General features: G+C 41.2%; 1 protein-coding gene across 1 annotated transcript; it reads right to left on the reverse strand.

Annotated features, from left to right (window-relative positions):
• Window positions 1-298: 298 nt before the first annotated feature.
• On the reverse strand, window positions 299-9,159 carry LOC113442661 (uncharacterized). The gene is made up of 3 exons (XM_026710370.2): window positions 9,150-9,159; window positions 2,472-2,536; window positions 299-973 (listed from the first exon to the last, which is right to left on the reverse strand). The coding sequence occupies exons 1-3, from the start codon at window positions 9,157-9,159 to the stop codon at window positions 299-301; spliced, it is 750 nt and encodes a 249-aa protein (XP_026566155.2).
• Window positions 9,160-14,159: the final 5,000 nt, after the last annotated feature.

Below are 14,159 nucleotides of genomic sequence, written 5' to 3' on the forward strand. Positions count from 1 at the left end.
TTATGACTTCTCTAAAAATTAGTAAAAACCACAATGCATTGGCTAAAATGATTAAGAGGCAAATGCTTTTCCACAAAGCATTTGGTTGGATGATTTAGGCTGAAGAAAAGAAAAGAAAGATTAACTGTGGAAATATTTCTAAAGTTTTTATTCCGCTCAGATATTACAGCTGATAAGTGTGTGGACTGCAGAAATCCATAGCATATTTGGATTCTTCCTGGAATGGATGTTACGTAGAACTCAGCTGAAACCGTAAAATTACTGAAAAGTCTTTAAAATGCTATTTGTTCTTCTGCTACTAATTTATGATATTCCACAGCAACTGTTCAATAACCTCAACATTCTCTTCAAGCCATTTCATGACCATAAGGCAATTCCCTTGCAAGGCTGTTACAAGCTTTCTTCCCAGCATTTGTGCCTTTGAACCCACAGTGAAAAAATCCCAGGTGAAATTCTGCGAGGATGTTTCTTTAAGTGTAGCATAATCTTCTAGCCATTTACTGGCTGTTGCACTGTAATTATCCAATAACTGTTCTAAGAATCTGACGTGATCTTCTATGTGCTGGATTTGAATTTCAGTGTATATTTTGAGGTTACTACCTTGCATCCTCAGGGCTTTGTAGACAATTAGAGGGGCTTCTTCCAACCACGTGGAACTGTTAGAATATTCCAGCCACAGATTGTCTTTATTCATATCTTCATTCCAACATTTGTCACGGAGTACAATCTCTTTAGCTAGCATATAGTCAGGATCTTTCATATATCTGTTGTGAAACTCTTGTAGGGCCCAAAAGTACATACTGAGCCATGCGTTAAGATCTCTAGTATGTTCTTTGAGCCATTCCCCTAAGTTCTTGAAATGGTTACTTGCCAATTTGTCTAAAGCTCCTACTTGCTCTTTCGTTGATCGGTCAAACTTTTGCAAGAGAATAGTTATGGTTTTAATATGTTCTTCAAATCTTTCTCCGGCTACCTAAGTGAACAGAATGCATGTAAAAATAAATGTGACAGTGGTATTACTTATATTCTCTTTGTATGTGTACATACAAATGTATGTGTGCATATAGCAAAACAAATCACCATTTTTGACTAGTGCCATGTAAATTGAAGGAAAGATGAAAAAAAAAAGCTCTTTAGGAGAACATAGGTTGGAGGTACAGGAGGATGTTCCTTGCAATCTACTGGAAGACTATGAACCCAAGATCATTCTTAGGTTTCTTAGTAACTGATGAGTGATTTTACAGTGACCCGTAGCCATTGGCAGTTTTATCATCCACATGTTCATCTAATCCAGTGGTCCCCAACTTTTTTGGCAACAGGGATGGGTTTCAAGGAACACAGTTTTCCCATGGACCGGGTCGGGGGAGGGGAATGGTTTTTGTTTTACCCACTCGCCCACCGCTCACCTTCAATTTTCTACCAGGCAACTTCTCTGAAAGACCTTGGTTCTAGTACGTACGCTACTCTTATGCCTCCTCTCACCTGCCCCTTCCCAACTCAAGTTTTTCCTATAATAAATGTTCCAGACAATGTGATGTCTCTCCCTAAAAGAGTTGTGTTTCATGGTCTTTTGGCTTGTCCTTTTTTGCCCATGGTCTCTGAAGAGGACAGATTGTGCATTTTTTCCACCCTGGATGGCTCTGATGATGATTAGGGAAACTACTCCACAAGTAGGCACAGGGGAATTGATATTACCACAATTGGTTGTTAAATTTCCAGGGACTTCACTTTAATTCCTAAAATCAAGGCTTATTTAATATTGACAGGTGGGTGTATTACATATATGTGCACTAATACTGGGCATTTCAGCCTCTAGTATGGCAACGTTCATTTCGTTCCTTAGTTCCTTTCTATAAGATTTAACTGCCTCATTTGGTTTAGATCAAATCCAATGTTTGACCATGAATGTGCAGAAGAGTACTCTTACATGGAGGACAAGTTTTTAGGCATTGTTGAGAATTAGGGTTTTCATGGAGAAACAGAAGCTGCTTTCTTTTTCTTTTGTTTTCAAATAGCCAAAAGCTTTGACTTTGTAGCTATATAGCAATAGCAATTAGATTTATACCACTTCCCAGTGCTTTACAGCCCTCTCTAAGTGGTTTACAGAATCAGCCTATTGTCCCCAACAATCTGCATCCTCACTTTACCAATCTTGGAAGGATGGAAGGCTCAGTCAACCTTGAGCTGGTCAGGACTGAACTGTCAAACTGCTGGACGCTGGCAGTCAGCAAACCTAGCCTGCATTCTAACCACAGTGCCACCACGGCTCTTAAATTATAAAGCATTTCTGGAGAAACTAATCACAGCAAAACCAATTTACAAATAACTAATGGTCAGTGTTGTCTGGGAAATGCATTTCCAGCACATTTAGAGGTCACTAGACTGGGAAAGATGGTTTAATAGAACTTCTTTTGAATAATGATATAATCATCTTGTGAAAGACAAATCTATATTAGTGTAACGCATTGTACCTGAAGAGAGTGGTACCAAGAGTAACTTCCATCTTGGGGCTCTTTCAGGCAACTCCAGGTTCTCTCTGGTCAAAGAAAACATTGATAAGTTAGTGCATAACTTCTTTGTCTTGCAAATGGTCTCTAGAGAATTAGGTTAAGCTTAAACGGAATGTATGTTTTCTTCAAAAGTAGTTATATTCATGTTTTTAGGATACAAAAAGTTCTTCCATCCATAGGGACAGAAATATTTTGAATCTTTTCATTTGTCCTTAACAATAATAATGTTAGCTTTAAGTTCTATTAGCAGATGTTTAATGAAGCAGAATATCTTTCAAAGCTAGTAAAGTTTGTGGGAACGGAATGAAACTGAAGACCAGTAAGATTTGGAAGAGTTGGAGTGTTCCAAATCCTGACTGCAAAGCATTCTTGTGGGACCTAGGAGACACGCCTTCTTGGTGGTGTGAGATTCATATGGACTCAGCCCTGTTGGACTTCCATAAGGGACTTAATGGGGGATGTGTTTGAACTCTTCTCTTCCCTGATGTCCACTGTATAGTCCTCTGCTTAAGTTCTTGTTTTTAGCTATTACTTATCTGATGCTTTTACCCTTAAGGTGTAAACTACCTAGGATTAGCTTGAAAACTTACTATGTAAATGTATGTCCTGTCTGGACTATCATGTACTAAATGTAGATTTGAATTAAAATTATATCTTAGACATTTCACAAAGTGTGAGGAGATGTGTCTAGAAATGTATTATATCAGTGGTGGTTGTGGTTGCGGGGGGGTTCATGCGCCTTGCGGGTGCCTACACTAAACGTGTTCTTTGCGTATGCGTTAAAACAGTAAAAACTAAGCTACTCAGATGTTTAGTAGAGCAATCCGCTCTGCTGCGTCATACAGCTGAGAAGTTAAAAAGGACCTAGGAGCAGGGGCGGGCGGGTGAATCCAATTGCAGAGCGTCAGAGAGACTAGGAGTGAACTGGTTCTCTGCCAGCTGATCTTTGGCGCTACTGGTACACCAGAATTGGGCCGAACCGGTAGAATACCACCACTGTATTATACCCCCATACAGGATAAAGATCCTGTGGCCATTCAGCTGAACTACAACTCCCAAGATTCCTCACCAAACTGGGCCTGCTGGGAGTTGTAGTTTAATAACACCCGAAGGACCGAAATTATTCACTCCTGATGCAGTATAGAAGCTGTCTTTTGGGGGTTTCATTTTGAGATGCCTGCCATTGAACCTGGGGGCCCAAACTTCAATCTACAGCAGAGCTCCAAGAATAGATTTCTGTGCTGAGGATCCTATTGCAGCTGGCTCTTTGTGACATAAGGACCTGTGTTTGAACAATGGTTGATTATGAATAGCACCTATTCAGCAAAGGAGAAATTTTTCCAGTTGTGATTCATCCTTGTTTCAATCTCAGCCAAGAGTTCGCTTTATATTCTGTGCAAAAGAACGGGTATTATATAATTAGCACTTCCTCTATAGAATTTTTAGATGTGATGTTTATTTGGAGTTACTTTGGGGTATGTTTTGACTTTGGCAAAAGTTGTAATGCTATAATTAAAGAAAAGCAAACATCTTTCATAGGCACAGCTGATTACACTGATTAGGCAATCTTTTCTATGCATGATCAGCTCTGGGGACTATAGTTTGACACATCTTCAGCAGAGGTTGTGCAGTTGATGTTGCTAGGGAGAAAGCTGATCGCTCTTTTAGAGAAAAGAAAATGTTTTTGATCTTCACATATTCATTTTCAAAGAAGGAGAATAAGAAGCAGTCATTGCCTGGGGAAATCCACTCGGGGATAGTTCTTGGATTTCACAGAGCTTAGTTATCAGCTGTTTCATGAGTGAACAACTCCATGGGGTTTTTTGGAAGTGGGAGAAACTGGGAAGTTGTTAGGTGATGGTGTAGAGTAGAAAATATCAACCACAGTTCCTTCCAATCACCCTGCCATTCTAATGCTCAAAAACACCAAATGTTAAAGCAGCCCGGAAATGATGTTGAAAAACTAGGTTGGGAAAAGAATTAAGACATAATGTTAGAACTGGACAGCTAAATACAACTTTGACCTCCCTCTATTATATGCTACAGATGTGATGAAGATGAGATGAAGGTACCATCATATGGATATGTTCTTTACAAAGGGTGAGCAGGGAACTGTGTGTGTCATGATAGGAAGGGTGGCAGGATTTGCCCAAGAGAAAGAACAATGCTATATGGGATTGATATAATCATGTTTAAAAGTATTTTTTTATTTCTTTCCATCCTATTTGCGATTATTCTGCCATAGTGCACATGGTAACATAGAGGATGGGCCTCTAACTATGTACGGTAAATTTCTGAATAAAAGATCCAATGGAGTTTTATATAAATGCTTATACATCCAATGGAGTTTTATATAAATGTTTAATGTCTATGGAGATTCTCAATCATCCAGGTCATGGTTGTCCCAAGGGTGCTTTTTTCAAGAGACAACTTGGTTTTCTTTGTCTTTCCCTTGAAGACCTTTTGCTTCTGATTCAAGAAACAGGAAATGAAGAAGCTTCTGGGATGAGAAGCAAAAGGTCTTCAAGGAAAAACAAAAAAAAATCCAGTTTATATACTGTACAATGTTAATATGTACAGGAGTGAATAGATCAAATGATCTATCAACTCTGTCAAATGATCAGGAACAGATTTCTTCAACCTGATACTGGTAAATGTATTCCTGTTACAACTTTCCTTGTGATTACAATCAATTCCAATTGTTCCTTGAAGAGTACAGCTTATGAAAGAAAAAGGAGATTTCTGTCTAGCTCTTTTGCGTAAACTATCCTACTTTGGATACGTTGTGTGAAAACCAAGCTCTCCAGAGAAGGCTCTAATGCTAAGAAAAGTGGAAGAGAAGAGAAGAGGACAGCCAGCAGCAGGTGGAAGGACTGAGTTATGGTGGTGATGGATGCACTGTTGGAAGACCTGAAAGATCATCCTGAAGAAAATCTATCTATGTCAGTGTTTCTCAACTTGGCAACTTGAAGGTCTGTGGACTTCAACTCTCAGCATTTTCAGCAAAGCTGGCTGGAATCACGGAATTGATCCAGGGAATTAAAATCCACATATCTTTAAGTTGCAAAGGCTGAGAAACACTGATCTATGTGATTGCTAAAAGTCAACAAGAACTTGATGGCATATAACCAAGCAATCTTTGCTGGTAAGAATATTATCAATATATAAACGTGCATATATTTAATAGCTACATCTCTTATCTTTGTTCTTTAAACAGCATGGAGGTCAGAACTAATGGTTTTTAAACTGGAAAATCAATGTTATTGCTACTACACCTGTTTTTCTAGACAACTCTGTGGCTCAGTAGAAATACCAAGAGAGACAGAATAAAGACTAACATGAAAACACAACAATACAAAGAAACTACAAATCAGAAAGAAGAGCAATAAATTCAGAATTTAAAATCCTGTGATATGTAACAATTACATGGTTACAAAATGTTTTGGGGTTTTTTCATGCCTATGAAAATAAAAAACAATTATCTGGTACCAAAAGGACCATATTGTAAGTACTCAAGAACTTTTCTGGGAAGCATTCCACAAATAGGATGCCATCCTTAAAAAGTTTCTGATTTTGATGAATTCTTATGCCCCTTGGTACCAGTGACTCTTATCCTCAGAAAAAAAACATGCAGAGTGCAATATCATTGGTGGAATGAATTCCAGTATCCAGATGTGGATTTAGGGAAGGAAATGACCCTTACCGGGAAAGAAAGTCATCCAGTGCAATGCCAGAAATAGTAGTAGCTTCATGGTCAATAAAAGTACACCTGTAAGAATCAGAGAATTCAGTCAATGGATCTGTCGCTGAAAGAGTTGTTAGTTAGAGTGTGGTCACCTCAGATGAAACAACAGAAACCTTTTCTGAAAAAGCGGCCGAAATCCTCATACTGTATGTGCAACAGTCGATACGAATTTCCACCTGGCCAAGACCAACAACCAAGCCACACAACCCAAATATAGTGGGCCTTCTGAGAACAACTTTGAACAACTTGTCTTTGAAACAAAATTCATACCAGGGTAGGAAGATATGCCAGACATTGATTCAGTATACCCCTGCTTTCCTCCACTTTTTTTTTCTGCAGACAAGATATAAGCAAAAAAAATAATTTTATAATAATTTTTGACAGGCAGTATGTAAATGGGACCGTGTGCCTGAAGTCAAACTCTTTACAGTTCCTTTACAGTGTTCCTGTTGTATCAGCCTCTGTGCTGCACAGCAACATCCCTAACTGAGCTGATGGATTCTGTGTATGGATTAGTGATTGACTTCCCCAAGGCTGATAGTCCTTGGGGATTTTAATTTATCCCTAGGCAGCAGTGAATATGGGGGCACTGAGGAGTTTATAGTCCCCATGGCAGTCATGGACCTGTTGTTGAGAGTCCAGCTTATGTTGGAGGACTCACAAAAGTTCTGGTGTTGGTCTTGGAGCAATTGCAACTTCTATCTGAAGACAGAAGACAGTGCCACCTGCCCTTTGTCATAGCCAGATCATTCTCTGATTGCTTTTCAGTTAATTGGTGCGTCCTCTCACTGCAGGGAAAAAGGACCTATTGGAACAGTTCATCCAAGACACTTAACCAGCACTACAGCAGACCATTTAATGTAGAAAGGGTCTGGAAGGGTAGTTTTGTTCCCTTGAATGGTAGTTGCTTTATAGATGTTTGTTTAAGGGATTGTTGTCCTTTTAAACTTTCTGAAGTTACATAGAATTGTTTGGAGTCAGGCAACTTACAAACTTAATAAACAACTGAAATACATTATAAATCATAGGAAAGAAAGCCACATGTGTGCATAAAAATCATCGTAAACTCAAAACATCTATCACACACGTGAAATTCTGCCGTGTGTATCCTCAATGCTACCAATCACAATTTCCAAACAAGAATGTTTTGCCAATTAAGAAGTTAACAGATTTAATACTAGATTATTAGAAATATAATCCTTCTAACAGCTGCATTAAAGCAAATGATTATTCTATCCATGTTGCTGATAGGGGAAGAGTTGGGGAAGGACTAATTCTAATGGTTCGCCTTCCTAATCAATTAATCGATGACACAAGTCCATATCATCAGAAATCACTCATTTCGTTGCCATTTTAGTATGTGATCATTAAGGGTTGGGGGCTTTGTCTATCACTGAAGCCTATATGCTCCTCCAGAAGCTGATGCTCAGAGTAATGGATATCTACAGCAAATCTATTTATCCCAGAAAGAGTTAACAGCAGATGGGCCATCCTTACCCGATTTAAAGAATTCTCCATTCCACGGTGACCATTTTACCTTCTAAGGCAGGGTTGGATCAATGAGTCTTTAGACTGCAAATATGGTCTTTGGGCTGATGTGTCTCTATGTGTATGTGTGAGCAAATATTCCCTCTCCCAGTAGCTTGATTTAAAACCAGCTTCCTCTAAGCCGCTGTGCGTTGTGACAGCAACTTCCAGAATTCCCAGCCAACTTCATCAAGTTGTGGGAAGAAGGGGTAGGCTGCTACGGGTTCAATGGGTTTGGCCGATCCTCTAGCTAAGATTCTGCGCAGTTCAACGAACCGGAAAATCGCACCCGTGGCTGGCGCCCCTCGTCTCCCAGGAGTCCCCATGCGGCCTGTTTTGGATGCCAGGTAAGTACAGGGCCTGTGTGGAGGTTTGGGGAGGACAAAAAGCGAGCCTCCCGGATGCTCTGGAAGGCCAGAAACAGGCCTCTGGAGCCCATTTTAGCCCTCCCAGAGGCTCAAGAAAAGCCTCTGGAGTCCAGGAGGGTGAAAACAGGCCTCCCAGAAGTTCCAGAAGGCTGGAAATGGGTCTGTTTCTGGTCTCCGGAGGGCCTTCAGAGCCCGGGAGGCCATTTTGTCTTCCTGGAGGCTCAAGGAAAGCCTCCAGAGCCCGGGGAGGGTGAAAATGGGCCCCCCTGCCATGGTGCAGGAGCCCGACTAGGCCAAGACCACCATGGCCGTGCCCACCCACCCACCAGGCAGAGAACCAGTTGCTGAAATTTTTGAAGCCCACCCCTGACAAGAGTTGTACTTTATTTCCTTTAAAACATTAGAAGACAGATGCCCACCTATGATTACTCTCTCCTCCTGGTTACTCAACTGTCAAGCAGGGAGGATTTAAAAAACATATTTGAATATCTGTTTTAATTCCTCAACATGAATTGTACTCTGAATGCCCAGTCCTGACTTCCTGTCATTGTTACTTAGCAAAGAAATAGAGCAACCGTACTTTCCTTTCTTCTCTTCTTTCTTCAGGCATATTGTTGGGTGACTTGAGTCCTGTTGAAATGTCTCAACTGTACTGGAGCTCACTTGAGGCGATTCCCGTGGCAACCAGTGATGTTATAAAGGCCAAAGCCTTACCAGGTGGCAAATAAAGGGGAAAGGGAGGCACAGTAATAAGGATGTCATGCGCCAGACTTTCCTGACCTTGCTCCTTTCAAATGTATCCTATCTCCAGAGGTGGTATTATTCAGCAGGTCCTGACCAGTTCTGGAGAAGCAGTAGTGGAAATTTTGAGTAGTTCAGAAAACCGGCAAATGCCACTTCTGACTGGAGATTTTACAGTATCCTTCCCCTGCCACAGCCACCAAGCCACGCCCAGAGAACCGGTAGTAAAAAAAATATATGAATCCCACCATTGCTTACCTCCTATCATTCCGCATCTCCAAGGAGAAGCTAGGGATGCCTGGAGAAGCCAGCAAAGAGCAGATGTTGAAAGAGTAGTGGTAGCAACTGGCCAGATACTGAGAGAGGACTGCGAGGAGAAGAAAGCACCTGTCTTTTCAAGTACTCAGTGGAGAAATGGTCTCTGAATGGATGGCAGAGAAAGAGGGAAAGAATTTAAGAGGTATCCCAAAACTATGGTTGGTTATATGTCGGCGATGTGGTGATTTTGTGTTTGTTGATTTGGTAGTCTAGGGTTCCACAGGGTGTGTATGTCTTCTGAAGGTTCCATGACCAAAACAAATTTGGGAACCGCTGGCCTAGAGAATTTTGAAACACCTAGCTGATCCCACTGGATCTGCAGAAGCGAGAGGGCTTTAGTTGGATACAATAGGATTCTGCTTGCGTTTGAGATACAAATAATTTGGCACGTGCTTTTCCCTTCAAACCCTGCCATTTCAAACAACATCAGTCGGGGCTACTGCATTCATTCAGTTCAGGAGGAGATGCCAGCAGCACCTCCCTTCTGCTGTTATGTCTTGAAGCAAGGAATTAGAAGGAGGAGGAGGAGGAGGGGACTAGTTGGAGGCACATAGCCAGGTGGCTAGCAGCATTGTCCGGGCTGCAAACCTAGACAGATGTACCTCACTATCCACATCTGTTCTTTCAAAGGGACTAAATACTCTCCCAGTGATTGTTCTGGGCAGCACACACCATTGGTCCAAGCCATTTATTTTGATCCCAGTTTCAAATCAGACATCAAGGTTGTTTTCCACTACAACAAAAAATACTTAATGCCTCCTCCCCTCTCCTCCCACTTTTGAGAATTGTTAGTATGGAGAAGTGGCAAGAGAGTTAATATTTGGAAATGCTTCATTGGGGAGTGGGGAGAAGGAAAACAAGAGCCTTCTGCCAAATAGTCCTTCCACTCCGGCTGGCCAGTCTCGAAGGGTTCCATTCCAGAAAGTCTGCAGTGGAATGAATGAATCACAAGAAGCCCTGAGGGATTCTTGCAGCCACATTCATTATTCTGTCCAGGGCATCAGACATCACCTGTAGATGAAGGGAATGGAAAACTTTGCTGTTTCTACAGCGCACATCATTATACCACAGTGTACAATTAGCCATATGTATGCAGTTAATAGCTGCCTGGAGAATGCAGGAAGAGAAGAAAAAGTCGAGCACGCTTATATAATATGCAGCGTAAGGCTGTTTTGGAGATTAACAAACTAGAATTTTCTTTTAAGGTTGTGTCCAGTAAAGTTGGTTTCTAAAACAAGAAACAAAAGGAGGACAGTAATTATGATTCCTATTTTAAACACCTAGGAGAAAAAAGTCTTGATTGAAAATTGCTGCTCTGTCTTTGTGACAAAGATCAAACCTTGAAATCTCTGAGCCTCTATTCACAAGCAGGGCTTGAGATGAATATTGAACAGACGTTCATCTTAAAATAATTCCAAATGTTATATATACAATGTACACCTCTGCTCTGCAACGTATACTGGCTGCTGGTCTGCTTCCAGGTGTAGTTCAAGGTGTTGGTTATGGCCCTTAAAGCTCTTAATAAGACAGTTCCAGGCTACCTGATGAACCATCTCATCCTGCTAGGACAAAGCTGACCAGAGGTGGTATTCAGCAGGTTCTGACCAGTTCTGGAGAACCAGTAGCGGAAATTTTGAGTAGTTTGAAGAACCGGCAAATCCCACCTCCGACTGGAGATTTTACTGTATCCTTCCCTTGCCACGCCCACCAGGCCACACCCACAGAACCAGTAGTAAAAAAAAATTGAATCCCTCCACTGAAGCTGACCCTTGTGCCAGCAGAGAGGACCTACTTCAGATCCCATCAGTCCAAGAACTCCGACTATCGGGATCCAGAAGAAGAGCTTTCTCTGCTGACCTTTGGAACATCCAACCTCCAAGTTGAGATCTGCCTCCACCCTCCTCTCCTTTCATAAGAGCCTGAAGACCTGCCTCTGTTGGTCGACCTGGGAACCCAATGCGGGAATACCACACTAGAAGTGGTGATTAGATGGATAGCAAACCTCCCCTCCATTGCTCCCTGCTTCCTCATCTGCCCATCTTTTATTCCCATATCACTGTATTCATATTGTCTTCTTTTTCATTGTTTAATTTATTGTTCCATCACTTTGTTACTGTTACATTTACACTTTTTGTTTCTTCATTTTTATTGTAAGCCAGATAACAGATAACAGATTGACAGAGTTGGAAGGGACCAGTGGTGGGATTCAATTTTTTTCACTACCAGTTCTGTGGGCGTGGCTTGGTAGGCCTGGCAGGGGAAGGAGACTGTAAAATCTCCAGTCAGAGGTGGTGTTTGCCAGTTCTCCAAACTACTCAAAATTTCCGCTACTGGTTCACCAGAACTAGTCAGAACCTGCTGAATACCACCTCTGAAAGGGATCTTGTAGGTCATCTAGTCCAACACCCCACCACACCCCTACACCATTTTTGAGAGATAACCTCTTCTTGAAAGTTTCAAGTGATGGCACTCCCACAACTTCCGAGGACAAGGTGTTCCATTGGTTAATTGTTCTCACTGTCAGAAAGTTTCTCCTTGTTTCCAGGTTGAATCTATCCTTGTTCAGTTTCCATCCATTATTCCTTGTCTGGCCTTCGGGTGCTTTAGAAAATAGCTTGACCGCTTCATCTCTGTGGCAGCCCCTCAAATATTGGAACAGTGCTATCATGTCTCCCCTGGTCCTTCTCTCCATCTAGTGTACCCTCATGATGAGATAGGTGGCAAACAAATTTAACAAATACACAAATAATAAATAAATGTACAGATGTGATGGCTACTCGGGAATAAAACTGATGTGGGGTAATAAACATGAATATGATTTCAGTGTCAGAAGCATACTTCAGAGTACTGATTTTTCCCTCTGCATTATGTGAATATTTCATAATATCATCTAAACTCTGGTAAGTTGTTTTCTTAATTTAACTTTTCCACCTTTATTATTTTTATAAATAACTTATGGCAGTGAGCATACACAATATTCCTTCTTCCATCTATTTTCCTCATAACAACAGTTCTGTGAGTGGGGTTGGCTTGAGAGAGAGTGACTAGCCCAAAACCACCCAGCTGGCTTCCATGCCTAAGGTTGGATTAGAACTTACAGTCTCCTGGTTTCATGCCTGATGCCTTAACCACCAGACAAAACTGGCTTTCTTCTCAATAATAATAATTACAATAGCAACAACAAACCTCTCCCAATCAAATACAGGTTGGTCGTTCTTCTAATCTAAGCAGTTTTGGGCAATGGTGGGATTCAAAACTTTTTACTACTGGTTCTGTGGGCGTGGCTTGGTGGGCATGATGTGGCTTAGTAGGCGTGGCTTGGTGGGTGTGGCAGGGGAAGGATACTGCAAAATCCCATTCCCTCCCCACCCCACTAACCTGCTTTCCCGCTCCGTTCACCTGTGCAGGGCGACAAAAGAAGACCCAGCCGATCAACTGGGACTCGGGAGGCAGAGAAGAGATGGGGGCGGGGCCAGTCAGAGATGGTATTTGCCGGTTGTCCGAACTACTTAAAATTTCTGCTACCAGTTCTCCAGAACTGGTCAGAATCTGCTGAATCCCACCTCTGGTTTTGGGGAACAATGCTAATTCCATCTGAAGTTAGTCTTTTCTGATAATTCCTCTCCCCAGTTGTCATTTGCTCTGCAAGAAAGCACATCAAGAGCAGCTTTAGGAAATACATTAACTTCCCACTATCTCAACCAATGATTTTCTCTCTCTTTCCTTCTGAAATTGGCAGCCCTCTATAGTTACACTTCCAGAAACCCAAGCTGACAGTGGACTTTCCATGTAATGTGCCATTCAGTCTTTAGAGTGTAGGATGTGGTAATTATATTTGTTCCTGTAATTAGGTTGGTAGTATTTAATAATTAGCAGTAGCCAATCAAAAGGAGTATTAAAGGTGGGCTGCAAAACTCCCCGTGAGCTGTAAGTAACAGGAACGATAAAGAATCTTAGGGATTATCTACAATTTTGCCGATCATAACTTGTAGCCCTAATCAAAGTGGAATTAACTGAGTCACCCATACAGTCAGATATCAGGATAAACTTGGAACTCATTTGCACCAAAATAGATGCAAAGTAAGAGTTAATTCACCCATAGAATTTGGAAGAATTGCACAGCACAGCTCTGGGTGTATGTTGCATAAGGATTAGATAGAGACAGAGAAATGTGTTTATTCACATGAGTTGCTTGTATATAAAGATAACGCTAAAATAATTCAGTACATTATAATAGTAGTTTTATTCTTTAAGAAGCCAGGTCTGTTCTGTTTTACTCTCTTTATGAAGTGTTTATTTTACCACAGTCCTGTTGTTACAGCTTTGTTCCATTTGTTTGTAACTCGGTGAATCAGTGGAAATCCCAATTTAATTCTGTCTACATAGTCCTCCTAAGCTGTTCTAAGACAAATACACCTATAATTTGGGTCTGTGTCTTACCACGCCTTTCTCAAACCTGCCAATAAAGGGGAAAGCATCTAAGCATTCCCTTCTGTCTCCTAATGTATCCTATTAAGGAGACATGAGCTGAATGAATATGTGAATGGCAGTCCTTTTCTATCCATGGGTCCTTTTCTCTAGTGTTGCTCTCAATCCTTTAGTTATGGTTACGGTTAAACAATGAAGGTGTACTAGTCATTGATACTCTTAAGAATCAATTAAAATTTATTGGAATATATCTCTCTATATAAAAGCGAAATACCACTCACGCATCACCACAAAAACTCCAGAGCCGTAAACCCTACAAACTTGAAATGTGGCATGTATGTTTCTCTTGGCTTCTAGGTGCTCACTAAGGAAGGATTTTTCGAAATGACCATCAGAGCATTAGTATTTTGTATATTATTATTAACACGCCCTGATGCTAAGGAGTTCTACTCCCCCTCCCCACCTGAACAGAACTCTGTTCCAAATGCAAAACGCAAGCAGAGGAGAGGAGTTTCAGTTTCA

The sequence above is a fragment of the Pseudonaja textilis genome, chromosome 1 (assembly GCF_049901715.1).
Source record: "Pseudonaja textilis isolate UNSWEBS1 chromosome 1, rPseTex1.2, whole genome shotgun sequence".
In the NCBI taxonomy this organism is placed as follows: Eukaryota; Metazoa; Chordata; class Lepidosauria; order Squamata; family Elapidae; genus Pseudonaja; species Pseudonaja textilis.

Coding starts and splice junctions, on each gene's coding strand:
- LOC113442661 (XM_026710370.2), bottom strand. Junction 974..2,471: donor CTTGGTACCACTCTCTTCAG/GTACAATGCGTT, acceptor CTGTTCACTTAG/GTAGCCGGAGAAAGATTTGA.